At 36.2% G+C, this 21,166-nt stretch overlaps 1 protein-coding gene across 4 annotated transcripts in view; it reads right to left on the bottom strand.

The window, feature by feature from the left end:
* Nucleotides 1-202: 202 nt before the first annotated feature.
* CYB5R4 (cytochrome b5 reductase 4) overlaps nt 203-21,166 on the bottom strand; it is a 28,029-nt gene continuing 7,065 nt past the window's right edge. For 3 of the 4 annotated variants that reach the window (XM_068183947.1, XM_068183951.1, XM_068183950.1), the window contains 12 exons: nt 17,647-17,688; nt 15,326-15,380; nt 13,916-13,973; nt 13,709-13,802; nt 13,124-13,156; nt 12,247-12,369; nt 6,260-6,400; nt 4,939-5,091; nt 4,182-4,332; nt 3,321-3,407; nt 1,766-1,930; nt 203-827 (listed from right to left, as the gene is read on the bottom strand). In XM_068183947.1, the coding sequence (XP_068040048.1) occupies nt 773-827; nt 1,766-1,930; nt 3,321-3,407; nt 4,182-4,332; nt 4,939-5,091; nt 6,260-6,400; nt 12,247-12,369; nt 13,124-13,156; nt 13,709-13,802; nt 13,916-13,973; nt 15,326-15,380; nt 17,647-17,688 (1,157 nt within the window). In that variant the 3' untranslated portion in view covers nt 203-772. The remainder of the gene's footprint in view (nt 828-1,765; nt 1,931-3,320; nt 3,408-4,181; nt 4,333-4,938; nt 5,092-6,259; nt 6,401-12,246; nt 12,370-13,123; nt 13,157-13,708; nt 13,803-13,915; nt 13,974-15,325; nt 15,381-17,646; nt 17,689-21,166) is intronic. The other variant, XM_068183948.1, reaches the window with a different exon arrangement.

Genomic DNA, 21,166 nt, shown 5'->3' with positions numbered 1-21,166 from the left:
GTATCTGTCACGTTTTTATCTTCAGATTGTGTCACAACAAAGGATGCCTGACATCAGTCAAATGGTCACATGGGAAGTTCTGTGGGAGACCAAGACTCCATGGCTCTGTTTTGACTTCTCAGCTGGAGTACTAAACCTGTGGAAACCTTTCTTTATAGCACTTAAGTAAAAAATACAAAAAATTTTGCAGAAATACATGAAGTAATGTAAAATTATTATTTTTTTATTATTTGATGTAAATTTTATATTTTACCAAAGGTACTTTTCTTCTTTGTTTACAAAGCCAGAAATGTATCTGGATCACTTGCAAGTCAAATACAGACATCAGATGAAAAGGAAAATTTTTCAATGACCGATTACCTGAGTTACAGTGCAATATTTAATTTCAGACAGTATTGCTCTTTGGACTTTTTACAGTAAGAAATAATAAGCTTTATCAAGTCAAAACCTTAATCAGAGCTTGTTGCAAATTTCAGAATTCTCATGAACCAACAACATGAAACACCTGACATAATGTATACAACACTTTTTTTGCTTGCCTCTACAATAAATTAATACCCTGGATGACTTAAATATTAGCAAAAATATTTACAAAAAGAAGATAAAACACAGTATAAAACTTCTTTTCCAAGATATGCTTCTTCCAAGAAACAGTTTGGTACCAAGAGTGAAATTTCAAGTCTTACAAAATTGTTTCTCACTTCTTTGAATTCATGAAGGTAAATAAATAACACTGAATTATACAAACAAGCATTGATATCCTCCTATGGGTTTATGCAGTAAAAGCATGTATCTCTTCTTGGGAGTATCCAAGGTCCTTCAGATATCTGAAAGTCAGAAATCAAGTTGGCAATATTAATAATTGGAACTCAAAACCCACCACAGACACACATGAAGCACAACTTCAGCACCACTTCCTTGTTTTTATTCAGACATGCATATTCAACTTTACCCCTGCAAATACATTTAGAAAACAATCAATGCCCAGGAGCTCAGATATATTACATAAACTTTTTGGGTAATGAAAACGATGTCTAAAAATAAATACAGATATATTTTGAATTATCTCAGATTTCTCAAGAGGCAGCATAATTATTGGCCAATACATGTTGACTTCAGTAGGACTGCAGAAATGCAAATGACATTATATTGGTTCAGTATTTTGAAGCTGGGCTTCAGTAAATTTCAAGAGAAATTTAGAGGACCTTTCATCTTAAAAGATGCATAAAAATAAGAAAATACTAGGTACAGACACAAATAAATGCATTAATTTAAAAATAATTGAGAAAAATGCTTCTGATCCACTGCTTTGAACCTCTATAACTTAATTTATCAAGCTAACACCAACAAAGAAAGCTTATTTCCTATTATTACAACTTTTCTATGAACGTCAGGTTAAAAGCAGCATTTAAAACCTTGGGAAAAAAAGAGTTAAAGAGCAAGAGCTAAAGAGTTTCAGAGTTAAAGCAATTGTTAAAGAGTTCCTTTTAGAAAGTTCTGGACAATATACTAAGTAAACTCATTAAACTTATATATTGCTGATACTTAGCTACACATAAATAAAAATATACTCCTCAAGTATGGTGCAAGGTGGTTTTTTTCTTTAATTCCTTTTTTTGTTTGCCCTAATTTTGAAAATTTTCTTACAAAGCAGACAACATAAGGTCATTTTTTAAAGACTACCAAATCAGAAACACTACTGGTGATTAGGTGATCAAATTTTAAAAAACTTCTCACTTTCCAGTTCATTATTTAAAATACTCACTGTACTCCTTGTTCTGTAAAAGGTGCTGGACCACAGATGCAGATAAGCACTTTGGAGTCTCTTCTGCTTCTTTTCACAAACTCAGACAGAAGAGATGAAGAAATCTTCCCCTGTTTACCTACCCAGTCTTTTGATGGTTGTGAAAGAATGAATTGAACCTCAAACCTGGTAAGGAGAAGAATATTTCATAAATCTTACTTCTGATTAGAGATCTGCTACACAAAATGCTAGTGACCAAGACACTGATGTTTCCTATTATCTTCCTGTTCTGCTCAGCTCCCCACTGTAGTATCAGATCTCACAGATATTTAGTCATTCCAAGGGATCAAGTCAGTCAAATCACCTCCAATATTGCATATTTATTTAACCCAATCTTTCAATGTTAAAAATTTCAGCTTTCTATTTCACCTTACAAAATACCCTAGCTATTAAGCTGGGCACCAATTAAGATACTTAAGCACAGATTTTACTGCTCCATTAGCAGCTGTACACAAACATTGGTGTAGCTCAATACACAAGCAGTGAGATAAGAATGCTTGGCCAAACTCGTGAAAATGTCAGTACAATTTCAGTAATGAGAAAATACTCATTACTGAATGTTGGTTTCAAAAACTCACTAACAGAATAGTAACTGAGTAAAAAACAAGCCCTTCTGTATCTGAGGCTTGTATGGAAAGGGAGAACAGGCTTTTACTGTAAATTTGCACAATGTCTAGACTACAAAGCTTTGAATGTGTCAGACATCACTAGGGTATAAAATAGTATTGATTTTTCTCTTCAATGTTGTGAAGGAACAAGTGGCTTCTACTGAGGAAGAATTCAACTATGAATTAACAATTAAAAAAACATATTTTATCACATAAAATCTAAGCAGTGACAATTTATCTTGTGATAACAGCAAGAGAATTGAAATTAAAGGGTAACCTGATAATCCTGTGTCTCCTGACAGAACTATGGCCTGCTGAATTAATTTAACATTACATGTGCACTACTCGCATTTTAATCTGCAATTACATAGTAACTGAGGGCAAAATGCAACAATTATTAAGAAAAAAATTAAAGTAATGAGCCTATTTAAATTTTGAATTTCTACATAAACATTTTCATAACCAGTGACACCAAAAAGATTTTTACAAGACTTCTCTAAATTCAGAATGTTTCTTATGGGGTACATTCTCCTTCTCTCTTCTGTGCTCCTTTTTGCGTAACTGTGTTTTCTCTATAGTTAAGGCTAAGGCAAATTTTCTTCTGCATCAAAAAGCTTCTCAATTTTAAAAACCATCTCATCTAATATATCATCTCCAATAACCATCTATTAAACACTGTAAATCAAATCCCTGGCTTCCCATGGGACCTACAGAACATAACATAGCCTCTGCTATGCATCTGTGAGCAATGGATCTCCTTCCACTCCCTAGGTCTCATCATATTCTTAGCTAAGAGCTTACAGAATCAGAATCTGTCCTTGTCCCAAAGCTGTACAGTTAGTCTGAGCCCAAGACTTGTTCTGTACACAGAGATGTTACAAGTTGTTCTCCACAAGACTTTTAATTACCTTTCATCTTTAAGAGCTAATTGCTCAAGTCGGTTTTTCCAGAGTATGTCATCCTCAGTTTTGTTGAAGAAGATCAGTTTCACTGTCCTTAAAAAAACAAAACAAAAGTTAAAATTAGTTGCAGATTGTTTCTGTTAAAGAATCAGAACTTAATGCATCATATAGAAACCTTTTACTTATATTGTTTTCTTCAGAGGCATTGTAAGTCAAAATGAGGCACACTGAACAAGCTTAGAAAAACTTGCCTTGTATAGACAAAACAGCCCCAGATCAGCTATGCTCCATCTTTAAATACTAAAATCGTCTTATTCAGAAACTAGAATGTGCCAGAACCTTTACATGCTTCCCAGGGCCCACTTCTCTGAAAACATGGAAAATAAAGCCCACTACACTAAAGTAGCACTCTAAATGGTGGCACGGTGCACCACAGCATCGAGTGTATCTCAGTTGAGGGGACAGTCAATAAAAAGTGCATAGGAAAGCCATGCATTTTGTTCATGGGCACAGAAGTAGAAAATGGTTATTTGGAGAATGATGTTTTGAGACACCCTTACTGGTACTCCCCAGTACATTGTAATATTTCTATACTAAAAAAAGACAATCAAATGTGAATGTAATAAAAAAATCCTCCTTAAAGTTTCTACTCAGTGAGCTCATTTGTACCACACCTAAAATTCAAAATGCAAATCAGTCTATTATGTTGATGGTAGCCCATAAGCAAATAAATGGAAGTTGCCTCAGCCTCTGATAGACTCTTTCCTAAAGCAAGCCAGTTTTTGGTGTAAGTTGAAGAAAAATGCTTTCATACCATTTTATTTTGTTATTTGTTTTATTAACACTGAAGCCAATACGTTCACATACCTGAGACAGCTAACTTCAGTCAGAGCAAAATTCAGCAGCTTAACCATTGGTGTGAAACCTGTGCCTCCTGCCAATAAAAGGAGATCTTCTGAAGTTTGAACTTGTGACTTCTTGAAATTGCCTTCAGGATTGCTGACAGAAATATAGTCTCCTTTATTTAAAAAAATTAAAAAGTAAACATTAATTTGATGAAAACAAGCTAATTAGCATTCTGATTTTTAGAGGCCATTTCATATTGCCTTCATCTTTGTAATACTAGGATTTCTTTCAGAAAGGTACTATATACTTCACATATGGATCATTCTTGTTAAAAGAAGAGATGTACAAATATAATGTTATGTCTTGATGGATTTTACACAATGAGAACACAAACATTTGCAAAGTCAGTGTTAAAAATCTACCTCCATATATCAAATGGAAAAGGAAGTGCATCCTAAGTGCCATAAAACAGACCTCCTTTCTTTATGCAAAAGTACAAGAAGTTGTTCTCAGAGCATATGACATCAAAGCCATCAACTATGATGTGTGATACAGTTCACATACAGGAGAGAGCTTTCTGCAATGGACAACTCCTAGTTACAGTGAGAATAAGCCTTTACACTCAGGGAATGGAGAATAAGGTTTAAAAGAAGTTTTAAGTAAGTCCTGATTAAGCAGGTAAACAATGAGAATGTCACAATATGAGTATTATTACAGTGAATCTTAAAAATAATGCAATTGTTGCAGAACCAAACACAACCTCCCCACATATATTTACCAATTTGTAGGTGGTCAAGTGCCTGTGTGAACAGTCCATGGGAATAAATTTTAATCATTAAATATATATGCACACCATCATGGCAAGGTGGTTCTTGGAAATCCAGTGGCAAAAAAGGCAACACAGGTGTGTATGGTTTTACTACCTCTGTCCCTAGAGAGCAGACAGAAATACAGCTCAAATAATATGAAAAGTACTCTACATCCAGATACTATAAACAAGTACCAAAATAAGTGAAGAGTAAATAAAGGACCTGTATATACATACCATAAAAATAAAACCATCCCATGCTTTTACGCAAGTTATTACTTTCCACTGCACCAGTTTTTATTACAGAATTGGAAGCCTTCTACTTCCAATTAAAAACTTGAGTATGTTATTTCCATGCTACTTAGCAATTCAGGACACAGAATGAAAAGGTCTTGAGTCATCCCCAAAGAACATGAAAATCTAAACATTTTCATTAATTTTCAAGTACCACAGCTTGATTTATTTTAAATTTAAACAGCAGATTCTTAATACTGCACAAGTGTATTTTCTTGCAGTGTCATTTCAAAAAGCTATTGTATAATGACAGTAATAGCTCAAGAGCTGGACACTACTAAAGAACTAGGAAGGGAGGGGGAGGAGGTCGTAACAGTTCTCAATTAATGGATGCTTAAAAATTCTTCTGAGAAGTCTCTACCATGTATACTGCAATCCAAGTGCAGTGACCAATATAACTATTAATATGCAAATTTTAAGAAGTACCCTTTAAAACAGTAAATTGGCTATTTCTTTGACCTTCCGTTTTCTAAGCTTGTACAAAATTTTGAATAATACCACACTGAAGAAAACCACATGCTTTTCAAGACATATTCCTCTCATAACCTCACATTATCGTTAATATTGCACAACTGGAGTGTAAAGCAGTGTTACCATGACTGCTATAAATCCCTCAGAAAAAGAAAAAAACCCCAAAAAATTGCAACAGTACCCTCCTCATTTCAAAAAGCTGCAAACTAAAAGGAACTGACTAATGATTCGTAAGACATATACAATGAGCTTCCCACACTTCAAAGATGAATAGCACTGCTTTGGTGCTTTTTTTTTTTTGTCAGTAGAGACAATAAGGTCACCAGTAAATGCCAGACATCTCAGTCATTAGTTTTCCATTAATATGGATCCAGTCAGTTCATTATTAAGTACTGATTGTGATCCTGGAAGCAGAAACTTGCTAACAACCATCAGGTAGTTAGTGGCCATGGACTTGGCATTTTCCCAAAACTATGAAAAGGATTTATGTAACTATATCCATTACTACAGTCTTAATTTTTCTTACCTGCAATAATGTGTTTGAGGTAAACATGCTGTCCAGTGGGAATACGGAGATGTGTTCCCCTAGGCAACATTAGGCAGAAGAGTTTGGTGTCATGGGTAACTTCTGTCTTAGAAATCAACTTGCATTTTCTGTAGAACAGTCCTAAAAACATTTTACTTGTTAGTTAAGTCTCAATCTGTCATTCTGTTATTATATATCTTTCAGTAAGAGAGACAAACGTGTGTATTTCCCTATATACTTCTAAAAAGACAATAAAGAGATGCTTCTTGTATATTATTTATAACAATTTTTATAATTTTGGACTAAGGACTCATTTATAATGTTACTCTAAGAGCCTCTGAATTATTGACTGGGAACAAGTAGAAAAGCACCCAAAACTATCAGAACCATTTGTACTACATTGCACCTGCACTGAGCTCCCCATACAAGTACAGCATGGGTACATGTAATCAGACCAAAACCAGCTGGTGGGATGCAAATGAAACAGAAGCCAGCACAGCACCACACTCCTCAGCAACAGACTGCCCACAGCCACCCAGCAGGCTGAGGGAGGTGATTCTGCACCTCTGTTCTGTTCTTGTGAGACCTCACCTGGGGTACTATGCTCAGCTCTGGGGTGCCCAACATAAGAAGGATGTGAACCTGCTGGAGCAAGTCCAGAAAAGGGCCATGATGATGAACAGAGGGCTGGAGCACCTCTCCTATGAAGGTATACTGAGAGAGTTGGGATTGTTCAACCTGGAGAAGAGAAAGCTACAGGGAGCTTATAGGAACCTTCAGTAAAGAAGATAATAATGAGTAATTTTTCCTCCTCTACCTTTAGGAGAGCATTTTTCAGCCAGGCCTCTGTTTCAGCACTGCACTATTTTAGCTCCAACCTGGAATATCAGTGTGATCAGAGCACCACATTACCTAAACAGGTTTGTAACTCAAGGGAACTTCCATGGGCTATTACGTATTCTATTAGGAAGCTCTGCAAAGAATTAAAAAAAAAAAAAAAAAAAAAAAGAGAAAGAAACAAAGAGAGCTAACTAGCAACAAAATCCCATGAGCAGCATTATCTAAACTTCATACATCCAAAACAAGCCAAATAACAACAAAAATAAAGGCAGAGAGAAGAAGCCACTTTCCTACAATAATTCCACCGTGTCATTTGCCATTTTCAATGTAGAATTTGTGACTAGTCTCAATGGATATTTTTATGTAAAGCCTCACAAAATTTGGCAGGTTCATGTATAAGAATGCCATACATAGTTTTCTTAAATTATTCAAATAGCTACTAGTGAGTTATCCACTACAAATGCCTGCAGAAACATGGCATAAAGCTTCTGACATGGAAAAAATATTTCTTTATTAAGATTTTCTCACATCTTCATCTAACGTCCTACAAATCCCTTATTTTGAATGAACAAGCATTTCAGATGAATCAAAAGAATGCCTAAAGCCCTGAAAAAGTGGAAGTCAGTAATCCCATTTTATACCAATCTTGAAGTAAAACAAAATATCACCATCTCTCAAGCTATATAAATATTATGAAAAGTTTGTGGAAATTTGTTTTCTATCCTTCTTTTGAAAAACAAGACACAATAAGATTGCAAAGTACAGTAGCCAAATAAATATGCCAAGATTGCCAAAGTACAATACACAATAAGATTGTGTAATGAAAAACAATACACAATAAGATTGCAAAGTACAGTAGCCAAATAAATATGCCAAGATTGCCAAAGTAGCCAAATAAATATGCTAAGATTGCCGTCCATTCTGCAGAGTTAAGAACTGCTTTAAAGGATGTGTGAGGTTGGTAATGTAACCCTTAACACTCATCAGCTAATGCTCTTACACATATTTGGGCATGGAGAAAAAAGTTGAAAAACTGATTCATCAACTGATTCACTGTTCCCTGACAACTTTTTCACCTTTCCAACCTGACTAATTCCAGCCTTTTCCTCATAAATAACCTTTATCTCCCTCTTTTTAATTGCCACACAGAACTTTCTTCCTGATTCATTCAATATATCTTTGAAAACTTTCTAAGAGAACTTCTAGTTTAGACTGTAGTCTTTACTATATTAACTAAAATTAGTTCCTTATCAGTCATTCCTATAAAATATGAGGCCACAAGCAAAAATAACTGACAAAGCAGAAAAGCCTTTCAACAAAAGGAGCTAGCTGAAGCCAAACAATTAGTTTTGTCAATCTACGAAGCCACATTACTCTCAGATGCCAGAGACATATGATTTGCTACTATACAAGAGCAAAAGGTACTGCTCTCTCAATTTTGGATCATGTTATCAGTGTCCAGCAGCAAATCCCAATTTTTCAAAGTGACCAAAGTAGGTAGTGAGGAGGTTAGGTTTGATTAAACATTTTTGGAGACATCAAGTGTCAGTACTGCAGCTCCTGATCTAGGAGAACTAGCCCTGCAGCCCCTCACTACCAAAGGGTTTCCACAAAAAAACAATGCAATCATAGTTTGGAGACATCACTCTCTAAACTCAACTTCCACCTTTACTGGAATCAAAAACTACAGCACCTTGATTTATAGGCATACAAATTCAGTTTTAGGAACAAACCTGCTGTACAGGTAACGATAGCTTTTGGAGAGAATCAGCCATGTTCTTCCTTGTCATTAAACTGAGTTTCTTTAATGACATTTTTTTCTCTTCTTCAATGACAGAACTTCAGTGACAAATTTTATTTCTTAATTATAGTCATACTACTTAGTCATAATCCTAGTGATGCTGCAGTGGCAACATTAGCCTGTTGACTTGGGAAAAAGATGAATAGCTTCACTACCCTTCCATCTCAGGTAGAAGAATTCCACCCCATTCCCAGCAAGCATTTACTACCCAAACATCAACCTTATTTTTTTCAGGTTACTTGGTTATGGAGCATCAAGTACCACTACCAACTACTACCAACATAATTGGGATTAGACCACACAGCTAAAGGAAGGTGGCTTCCTACCACTTCCAGCAGCTGCCCAGTCTTAGGAGTTAAGACAACCACGAACCCACACTGTTCCCCTCCCAAAAAAAAGTTCCCACTGAATCAACATCTTCTAAACATTCCCTGGTTACTCAGCACCTGGTTACAGTGTCAGTCTTGCTAATACACAGTAAGTGCTGCAGCAGCACTCTGCTCCCTTCTGGTACTTCCAACAAAAAAACTCTATGATCTTCCACTCGATCTGTACAAAAACCACTGCACAAAACAATGAAATTGCATCACATTTCAGCCCTCAGAGGCAACAGCACCTTGTTTCTTTACTGAACACTCTAAACATCTGCCAATAGTTGCACACTTTTTAAAACAGCAGAACTTAGGTAACTTTCCAAAAGAGGAATCTGAGTAAAAGTTCAGAATCATTTTCAGAAGGAAGAAGCCGTTTATTCTCCATGGGAAAAAATACACACACACACACACACCCCCAAGTCATCCCTACTACCATGTAATTTTTTAATTGCATATGGCTACTGCATTTATGTGCATGCCCCCTCCTAAATGGGCTTCCACACCTTATTTCCCAGAAAAAGCACCTACAAGAAAATCACATCTTAATAACTACATGAAAACCTGCACTCTATCACTGTGCTGTATAGTATTTTGGTAGGTTGGAAGGGGTCAAGTTTTAGGGGTTTGTTTTTTTTGTTTGTTTGTTTTAATGAGAAAGTTCTATCTTACTTTTTATACTGCATTTAAATTTCACAGGATGCCAGCCCTATGACCATAAGCTTTTGTTTACACTTTTAATGACCAGTTTCACAATAGCTATCTAAAAGCAATGTCGCCAACTCCCCTACACTGACAATCTAATTATACTGAATTGTGTTTTCCATGCAATACTGTAGGTTATAAATAATTTTTTCTCCAGAAAACTAAGCACTTAATCCTTCTTAAAGAGTAGAAGCAGTATTGAATATTCTTCTGAATCTCCTTACCATCCTAAGACACAGTGCAATTAACTGAAAGTAATTTTGGAAAAAAAAATCCCCTACAACTTTGAGGAAATCCAACAATTCTGTTCATTCCTTCCAATTAACTAAAATACACTAGCCAAAATGTTACTATAAACTCAACAGGAATTTGAGAGTACTTAGGTAATTTATTGGGAGTATTACTTTTCCAACCTATGGAGAAAAATGTAGGGGCTAATGTTAATTGTTTCTTCATATAATAAAGTTATCATAGGCTTCCAGTACCATCTTTGCATTATGCTGTTTTTCCTGAAGAAGACCTTTATCCCTTTTTTGTAGAATTTAGACATGTCTGCTTCAAAAATAAATATGAAATAACTTCATAAAGTATAGATGCTTCTGCACATGTGGTGGTCACACACCCGTCCTTTACAAACTCATTTATGAATGCTGTCATATCAACAAGTAATAAAGACATAAAGTAATAAAGACATAAAGTCAAGTAAACTTTTCAAGTGTCAATCATGGCTGGTTTTCAGCCTTTCTTCCTGTGCTCTGAATACTGGTCAATACACACAGAAACACTAAAAAACTCAAAGACAAGGAAAACCTAATTAATTAAACACCATTGCTCCCATAAGCACTCACTATTCACAGCCTTGCCACCAAACTGGAATCATTTCAGGTAGTGATTACTTATATTAGAAAGAATAAGTTACCAAAATAACTAGTAATACACAAAAATTGAATAAAATAAACCACAAAAAAAAAGGGTAACAAGATAACATTATCTAGAAAGCATTGGTTACTAATGCTCAATATGTATTTTGTCAGTTGCATCTAACCTTCCTCATTTGCAAAGGATCTATAAAGCCACTAAGATGCTGTATCTCTTGTTCTTTCAGATTATCTTTCTGTTTTCTATAATCACAAAAAGTGGTAAGGAGAGAGAAAATGAGCAACAGACAGTGGACAACACGTTAGATCAGGCTGTAACCCCTTAGATACAGAGGATTATATCGAAAAATCTAATTTTAAAGTGGATGACTCAACAATATCTGAAACTCTCAAAAGGAAAATTACATTACACATAACCTAAAGGTAGCTAGAGAGATGTGCTTTTATGCAGTCTTCCTTTTTGTACCACAGTAATCTCTCAACTTTAAAGGCCCACGAAGCATAACTGAGGGCCAGTAAGAGGCGTACAAAATGGTGAGCAACATTTCATTAGCTCTTAAAAATGCACAACTTTGCTTTCACACATAATAATGCAGACTGTAATCCAACAGTCAGTTTCTGAGAATTATTAGATAGAAGACCAAGAGGGCTTCTGAGAAACTAGGTGACCACAATAACATCAGGAGTGTGGTTATATTACACAATATAATTGTGCAGAAATTTATAATTTAGCTGACAAAAACCGAAACCCACACTTGATCACTGTAATACACTTTGGTACTGCAACAAGTTCATATTATTCTATTACCACAAAATGAATCCATATATAATATTTACTGCTTCTTGTACACACAGCTTATTCAGTACCTACACATGACTTGAAGTCCCTTATTTAATCTGAGCTCAAGTTACAAAGATGCAGTGTACTGGAACCACCTTACAGCACTGAGAGATGTTACTGTATTTACAGTAACAATTGGAAGTGATGGTTTTTGATACTTTACTGCAGTTACTCTCATAATGATTGACACATGTCCATACACGCTCTCCTCAGGGTCTACTGACGTTTTCATATGGACAGAGAGGTCATTAAGCACACAGGTAACCCTGAGATGGAACAACACTCAGGAAGTGCTCCCCTTCCAATATTAGGTTCACCTTCAACTCCACTGTAGGACAAAACAAACCAAGAAACTAAAGCAAAACAAAAAACCCTCCTCCAAGTCAAACTCTTTCTAGAAGAATTCCTGAATAGCTTTCAAGATCAGACAACAATTGCGAAAGAAATGAAGGTACAACAAGACAAAAAGAAAATCCTGGGAAAAAACAAATATAACTAACAAGATCCAAGAAGTCTTAAAACAGCTGGTAGCTGGCCATAAAATTGCTTACCTCTGTCTGTGCGTTTGATAAAAGTATTATGACCTTCACAGGGCTGTCCCAGCATTTTCCAATGGATGTTATCCTTTTTATTTAAGATAATTTCTACTTTCCCTACTTTTTCAGCAATATTTACTAAAAGAGAAAAGATTTCATATTGTTACTTTTAGTTACACTTTGCACAAAAAAATATTTCACACATAAACTATAATGAAATCCAGAACAATTACTGATTTCTCAAGACACATGTAATTAATTTTTTAAATTAGAATATCAAATTAAAGGTACTTCCAGCTATCTCTCTAAAATGTTTTAGAGTGCAGTTAAAACAAGCACTAACTGGATATGCATAATTAATACACATTATTTGCTTAATAGATCATGGAATCAGAACAGCTTCACAGACCATCTGTTCAAGAAAAATGCTCGTGAACCCAGAGTCCTCATGTACTGGAAATTGTTAGTTACCACTACTTACTACTTTCTTTCCAAGGCCATTTGAATTAACAATTAAATCCAAGAAAGTCTCAGTCTAAGCAAAGAATAGTTTACAAATACAAAACAGAACTAACTTCTAGCTCTTTTAGCATTTAGTCATACTCAGAGGGATCAGAGCACTATCAACTTATTACTTTCACAGGCCCAATGCCACAATTAAGAAAAAATATTTAATGTTATGGCTTGGCTTGATTGACTCTGTCAGGACCTGGTGGTAAGTAAAATTGTGAAGTATCTGATGAGTCAGAAAATTAAACTGAAATTCCACATTCTGATATCAGAATCATAGAATATCCTGAGTTGGAAGGGACCCACAAGGATCATGGAAGTTCAGCTCCTGACTGGACTATCCTAGAAGAGATACAAAAGTGCTGCAAGAGACAGAAATTACCAGCCACATCTTCTGAAACTGCGTGATCCAAGTCTGAAATAAACACAAACACTCTGTGTTAAGCATTAATAAAATTCTATTCCAGCCATCATATACACAGAAAGTATAAGTAAGTCTAGGAAGCCTGAGTGAACTAATAATACTAAAAAGTTAGGCATGTTTATTTGGCCTTGAAATTTGACTCATGACTTCCACAAGCCTCATGCATGAAGGTATTATTTTTTCCCATTACTCTTACCAATGGCTCATGTAAAGCTACCAATCTGCAATTATTGCACTTGCCCTTATGAATGGCGCTTTTTAATTATCATAAAAAACACATATGAGAAAAAAATTACACAACTTCAAACTCTATTTCTTATTGCATTTTAGTACATATGTAAGAAATTTAGTACATACTAAAAACATGAAGATGTGAGTTGATAAACAATGTAATTCCTTTACATCAAGGCACTTTAACCATCTCTAATGAAAGAGGAATAAAATAGTAATTAGTACATGTAAAATGCTAATGGTGTGATGAGCAGGTTTTAATACAGTAGAATGAAAATTCAATACTTTCAACTGCAAAATTACAGTACCTACCAACTTCTACAAGATATGAGTGGTCATCCATGATGATTTCTCCCCTTAATTGTTTGTCTTGACAGTCAACTATCACCAAGTCTGCATTCATGTCCTTTCAGTGCCAAGGGAAAAAAAAAAAACCCAACAATTTTTATAAAGTTCTCCCAGAATTCAAGCTAGATCACAACTGGATCTTGTAATTCTTCCTTCATAAAATATGCTTACCTTCTGCTTAGTATATATGACAATTGTGATCAAACTATCTGTTTGGAACCAGTCATAACTGTAAAACAAAAAATACAACAACGAAAAAAATATATGCTCACTTTCTTTGAGCACATCAAATCATATTTAACCCCAAGCCTTCAAACAGAGCTTGTTTAACAAATTCACAAGCCAAACATATTACTTGCTACTTCTGAAGACTAAGTTCAAAGTCAGTAATTTTGACAAAACGACTAAAATAACTATATAATTATGTATTCTGATAGTCAGTACACTGTAGTAAAAATTCTATGGCATTAGTTTTACTTAAAAAGCACATGTATTCTCTTTGTTGTATATGAACCTTGCTTATGGATGACTAAAATCTTGAGTCCAGACCAAAGCATTAAATAGGCAGGGTGGCTTCCAAGAGTTAAAGATTTGATGCACAAACCACAAAACCACAGTTCCCTTCACCTCCACAAATCAAGTTTTTGCATTCATTCCTATGTACCCAAGTCCAAACCTTGTAATAAATCCAGGGTAAAGTAAAAAAAAAAAAAAAAAAAAAAAAACCCCAAAGCCTTCAAATGCTAATTATTTGCATGGCCTTACACTTTCCAGGAACTTCCATCTATTCCTGGACCAGAAAAACAGGAACAAAGGAAGGAGAAAACACTCCTGACAGCAAACACATTTTAGGCTGCACACCTTCCAGTCACATGCCAGAATATGCCAGACACACATGGCAAGAAGGGCAGCAAGGTTTGGAGAGCACTTCAGAAAATAAACCTCATTCCAATTGTTTACAAGCCACAGTATTTTATGACTGCATGTAACTAGCCCAGAGAACACACATTCCCAGGGGATTTTGATGCCAAGTGAGAAGATGGACCTTGAGGACCAAAGGTATCATGGAGTAAAATGATGCCTCAGTGACAACAGCAGGCATTTATCACAATGAGCTTTCAGGGCCTCCTTTGCTTTACATACTGTAGAAACTTGAATGCAGCCATCACATCTCAATATATTCCAGCTTGAAATAATGCCCTTTTTCAAGGCATGGCAATTGTTTATGGACAAATTAGTTAAAGTCAAGAAAGTAATCAGTCTAATTGGAATCACTTTCCATGAATTTTCCCAAGAAACAAAGATGAGGAGCCTGCAAATATAAGCCATACATTTGTATACATTCAAGGCAGCATAAAATTTAGGAATCAATAGAACAAGCAAAGAACCATCATCTGCCCACATGACCTCTGGCAAGTTGTTTTAAACCTGAAGTTCAACTTCCCTACTTATACAACGATGGTAATGATGTATACTCACTTAACCGAAATTTCAAGAGCTACCCTTTACTAAGAATTTACTAAGAATTACACAGAATTCTTAAATAGAATGTTCAACAGACAATGACAGACAAAGGCTTACCTCGGACTTAAATCTTTAGCAGAAGAAGCCAGTACTTTCTTCTCAGGAAGCACACCTGCAAAGAGCAGAGTCATTAAAGTATTTGCTGGGATGCTTGCTTAATATAAATCATACTCAGGTATGTTTGGGGTTTGTGGTTTTGATTTTTTTAATTGAATGTTCTAAGTGGTTTTGAACAATATTTGGTGGCGTTATTTCCACAGGTAGCCAGAGTATATACATTTAGTATTTAGTTTTTATTCAGTACTTTCTCTTGGAGAGCAAGTTTGTAGAACACGGAGGTCTACTTCAGAACTTAAGAGTTCCACACACCACAGTATCTGTGTTGTACTTGGTTTCATCTGTTATTATCTTGTGCTTTTAGACTTTGTGATAGTGAAGCACAAAAAGACAAAAAGGTTATCTGAATTACTTTCTTTTAACAGAACTATTTGTTTAACAATTCAGATGAACATTCCATTTGAGATGTCTGATCTAACCTAATTCACAAGTAAAATTCCATGTTAGTCAATTAAGCAAAGACAGCAACCCAAATCTTTCTACACAGCACTTTGCTAGGAATTTTCACAGAATTCAGACACTCACTTTAACTATTTAACTACATGGAACAATCTGAAACAGCCTTTGCTGAGAAACAACAGTTGGCCAGTCTTTCAAAATGCCAGTTGTATTAATCTCTGGCATAATAGAAATTGAACATATTTGGCAAAAACTTGAGCAGAGATAGATAAAAGCAACTGCAATCCTACATCAGTTTTAACACAAAGAAGCTAAATAGAATGATGATGGAGGAAGCTGCACAATGAACAGCTGGTAAGCGCTGGTTTCAAGCCTATTCAAAGGCAAACCTTGCAAACCTGAAATGGCTATGCATAAAATATTTAGCACATGAATTCTCAGTTACCCAGATTATTATCTTCTAAATGCCAGTAAGTTTTCTAGTATGACTACAAGCTTAAACATGTAATTTAGTGGCTCCACCACATGGGAAGTAGATAAAAACAAAAAGAGCCACTCTGGTCTAACCCAATCTGTCACAACTATTTGATCATCCAGAATTAACCCAAAGCAATTAAAACTGAGTCGAATTACTTATTCTTTGATCCTTAATTACTCCTAAGTACACAACAGCTGCAGCTGCCAAGGAAGCTAAATGTCAGAGCAGTCAGATGACTGCAAAAGAAAACCAATCACCTAATGATAAAAGCCTTCTCAATAAATAAGCTTTTCTTGAGGACACACATATTAATTGCTTCCTCTCTAGGGATAACAGGAATCCATGGTCATACATACTCTTATTTGCTTTTGCAGGTCCAGAGAAATATATGAACAGCCACAATAAAACAACATTCTGGCAAACCAAGTTATTTATGAATTATTTTTAAATACTGCAAGATCCTACATGAAAAGAGCGATTCATGCTGCAATAAAAAGACAATGATTCAGGTGATCTGTGAACCAATTAAGAAAAGTGCTCTATTAGTCATGGTGATCACAAATAAAGAAAAGCTGTGGGTGAAGCCAAAGGCTGATGGCAGGCATGAAACAGTTTAATTTGACCAGATGAACTGCAGAATTACAACCCTGCACATCATGGCAGTGCTCTGCACCATCCCATGGGACAGCAAGGCTAGTGAGAAAGGTTCTCACACCATCTTCATGGCCACATTGGAAAGACCTGGGTTTGGCTGGTGGATTGCATCACAGACAGAAAATTAGCAGAACTGCCAGTCACAAAAGGTGTGATCAGCATACCAAATCCAGCTGGAGGCTAGTTACTGTTAGCACTCCCCAAGGAACAGGGAATACTGATACTGTTTCACACAGTCACTAGCAACCCACTCTCCCAGTCAGAGCAATAACAAATCATGCAATCAGGCAAAAAATGAAAGGTTAAGGTTATTAAGGGATGCAGAGAGTCTGGAGAAATGGGCTGACAAAAACTTCACGAAGCTCAGAAGGAAATTTAAAATTTTGCACTTTGAAAGAAAAAAAAATCCAGCAAAACAAGTGGAAGACCTGATTGGATAGAAAAGACTTGGGCAGAAAATCTTCCTGGCATTTCACAGACAAGCTGACCTTGCTTGTCCATCTCATACCTCCCTAATCTACACTACTCTACTGCAGTCTTATAGTACTTTCAAACACAGAATTCACAATACTTGGTTAGGATTTTGCCTTCTGAAATTTCCACAGATCACTACAGCTTGACTACTGGATTCAAATACAAAGAAAGAGAAGTGTGGATAAATACTGCTCACTCAATGATATTCACATAAGTTTGAGATTCACTCCCAACTTCACTCCAGGTGAGAACTTACCATTAAGCTGTTTCTTGTCTTCAGACACAGCAGAAGAAATCTCTGCAAACATTAATAAAAAAACAAGTACAACAGTTAAGAAGTTACAGTACTTGCCCCATCATGCTAAAGTAGCCAAAGTGAGGATCTCCAAATAAACCTTCAAAAAGGCTTAATGGAACAACCAGGATGCTTCAGACATCAAGAAGCAACAAATAAATGCAGCAATGATTACCATTCCAAAAGATTATGTCTAATTTAAAAAATTGGTACAGTACAAGCACCAAAAGTTGCACAGCTCTAAAGGACAGGAAATGCAGGAACTCTGACACGTCAAAAAACCATCACAGATTATCTTGTGCAATTATAGACTTCATAGGTAAGAAGCTCACTGAATCTGTTAAGAATTCCAACAACACCTGTCTCACAACACCACATAGACTGCAAATCTGACCAACCAAATCCTTAGAAATGTGAACCCAATCCTTGGCAGGAGCATAGGAAAAAGGAAATTTTTCTGTAAGCTTCCTCTGCCGAATGATTTTATTTTCAAGTTATTATCTGAGTTTTTCATTTATTCTACAGTATGCTACAAGTATTCCAAACCAAACAACTACAGCAGAAAATTTTAAAAAAGTAAGATCAAGCAGGTGAATTACACAGCACCAATTCATTTATAAGGTGCTCAACTTGATGGGAAAAGCACTGCACCTCTCAACCACATGTCCTTCTGTTCACAAGAAATCTGTGGGGAAACTAGACCTCTGGATATACCTGGGCCCCTTTCTGCCCTCCTCTACATTGCACATTTCAGAATGTCCTAATATGGAAGGTCCAATTTATATTCTCTCTTATGGGAGCCAAGTTTGGGAAGTAGGAAAAACAATCTGTTCCTCCTGCTCTTTTTTATGAAAACTAAAACAGGAGTGTTTCTTCCCTGTTCTTCCATATCCTTCCCAGTGCTCTGCATCACAACATAAAGTATTAGAGAAAAAATGCTAGAGAAAAGTTAAGAGAGGCACCTAGAACAAAGCACCAACCATATGGTATTCCAAAATTACTTGAGAGCTCTTCAAGAACAACCTTCATCAGAGGCTTTCGTGTTGTGCCATTTTAACGTAAAAAAGAAAATACTCCACACATTTTTAGCTGAGGTAAAAAGAAAATACTCCATAAATTTTTGGTTGAGGCAATATTTGTCTGCATATTCTGCTATACACCTCTTTACGGCTTTGCCAGGATGGGCAAGTTGTTCCCCAAAACTTCTTTCTAATGAAAGGTAATTTTTTTGTATTTAGAAGCCTATTCTCATTTCACTATACTTTAACACACTGCACAGAAATCAGCACTGCAATTTTAAGGATGACATGAGATACATCAAAGGCAGGGCCCTACCTCTCTTCCTTGGATGACAGCACAGCTCTCAGTCGAATCTTGTTGAATTAACAATAACACAACATGCATTCTGACTCCCAAGTAACCACTAAAGTAACATAGGGATTATGCTACTACACACTAACAAGTGTCTCTGGAAACATCAGCAGTATTAAAAACATTTCAGACTGTGCTAATGTTTACAGCTGAGCACTCTGAAGGAACAGCAAGCTGAGGGAGATTCTGAAATCATCTCTTACATACCTGGGTATTGCACTGGCCTTCTCAGCAAGTACAAACACTACATGTTTCAATGCGAAGATCCACTGTAACACTACACAAGGGACATTTCAGAATTTCCTATTAGTCACTACCAAAGCATAAGCAGCATTCTCAAAATACAAGTTGACAAAACATTAACTATTACCAGCATTTTCAAAAGACTCTTCTTCCTCAAAAAAAAAACCCAACCTAGAGTGTGCAAGGACAAACTTCAGCTTCCTTAAGCAGTTCAGTAAGCAAACAACTGTACCATCTCCCAAGAAACCACCAGAAAACAGGAAAAAACCCCTAACCTACAAAACCACAAATCTTCCAGCAATGCCCCAACAAACCTACATCGGCCTTTTGTGCTCTGTACTGAGATTGCACAAATACCAATGTCTGTCCTACTGCTGAACATTCACTCTCTGTCACAAAAAGAAAGCAATGTAATCCATAATTTGAAGTCTTGTCTTCCCTTTAATAATGGGGCCCATTTAATCCTCTATTAAAAAACATGCACCTCAACTTAGTAATTTATTCTTCTATTCTGAAATGCAAACTTTGCAGAATATGGTCATCTCGAAAGGTAAAAGACTAGAATTATTGCTGGCTAATAGTGAAGTAAGTCAATCACTTTTTGATAATTCAAAGGAGGAGGATCTATAACCTGCCAGGAATCAAAGTAATCCTTGAGAACCTTACAGTGAAGGATTTCAGCAAGTCCAGTACTGGAGTGTTCCACAGAAGGGCCAGAAAGCTGGTGAACAGTCTAGAGGGTAAACCCTATAAGGAGTGGCTGAGGGAGCTGGGGTTGTTTAGCCTGGAGAAGAGGAAGCTGAGGGAGCACCTTACTGATCTCTACAACTCCCTGAAAGGAGGGTGCAGCCAGGTGCGAGTCGACCTCCTGGCTGCACATGGGGAGGTTCTGGTTGGAGATCAGGAAGAACTTCCCTGAAAGGACTGTCAAGTATTTTATCAGGCTGCCCAGGGAGGTGGTGGAGTCACCATCCCTGGAAGTGTTCAAGAAACAACAGAACATGGCTCTTAGCCATGGTCTAGTTGACAAGATGGTGGCTGTTCAAAAAATGGACTCAGTCTTGGAGGTCTTCTCCTACCTAAATACTGTGCAGTTCTTTTATCAGTTTGATTCTTTATTAACAAAATTAAGTTTTTTCAAGTCTGAAATGGCTAAAAGCAACACAGGCAACAGAACTGGTTTTATATAGTTGAGAATCTTTATCCTGCAAATTTTACTACAGGAAAATGGATAGTCCTATTAACAAAAAAGCAGGAAAAGGAAACAGCAGAAAATGGACTGCCAGAGCCAGCAGGGGTGAAGATGTTTTTACGTTTTACTGACTGGCTGTGACAAAAATTCCTTCCAGTTGCAGAAAAGTTAGATTAATAAAATCAAAAAATGCATGTTTACTTTTAAATTTCTAACTCAGTTGACAAAGTAGTAGTAATGTCTCTGTAATGCCTCAACTCAGTGAAGCAGTTATGCTGTTTCTCCATACTTTGCAGCACTTACCTTAAAAGTTCCACACTGGAATTAGCTACCTTGCATCATGGAGATGTAAAATACTATTCCACTTCACACAAAGCCCAAACTCAACCTAACTGTTAAGATGGTGTTATCTAAGCATTAAGCAAGCAGGCAGTGCATTTCTTCAGAAGCTGAAGAGTTACAAGACAGCTGAAATTGTGAACTCAAGTATACAGAATTGGAGAAAAATAGTTGCAATCGTTACTCCTTTCATGTCTTCACTGCAGTTTTGCTAAGGTCAATACTGAATAACATTGTCTACTTCCCAGGTATAGGATATTTTGGCTGTGGCCTACAAACTGAAAAACAGACTGAAGACTGAAGTTTCTGGAAACCATCACCTGCATTCTAAGACTA

Source organism: Anomalospiza imberbis, chromosome 3 (assembly GCF_031753505.1).
Source record: "Anomalospiza imberbis isolate Cuckoo-Finch-1a 21T00152 chromosome 3, ASM3175350v1, whole genome shotgun sequence".
Classification (NCBI taxonomy): Eukaryota; Metazoa; Chordata; class Aves; order Passeriformes; family Viduidae; genus Anomalospiza; species Anomalospiza imberbis.
Note: the sequence above shows the minus strand (reverse complement) of the source record. Positions and strands in the feature narration are given on the sequence as shown.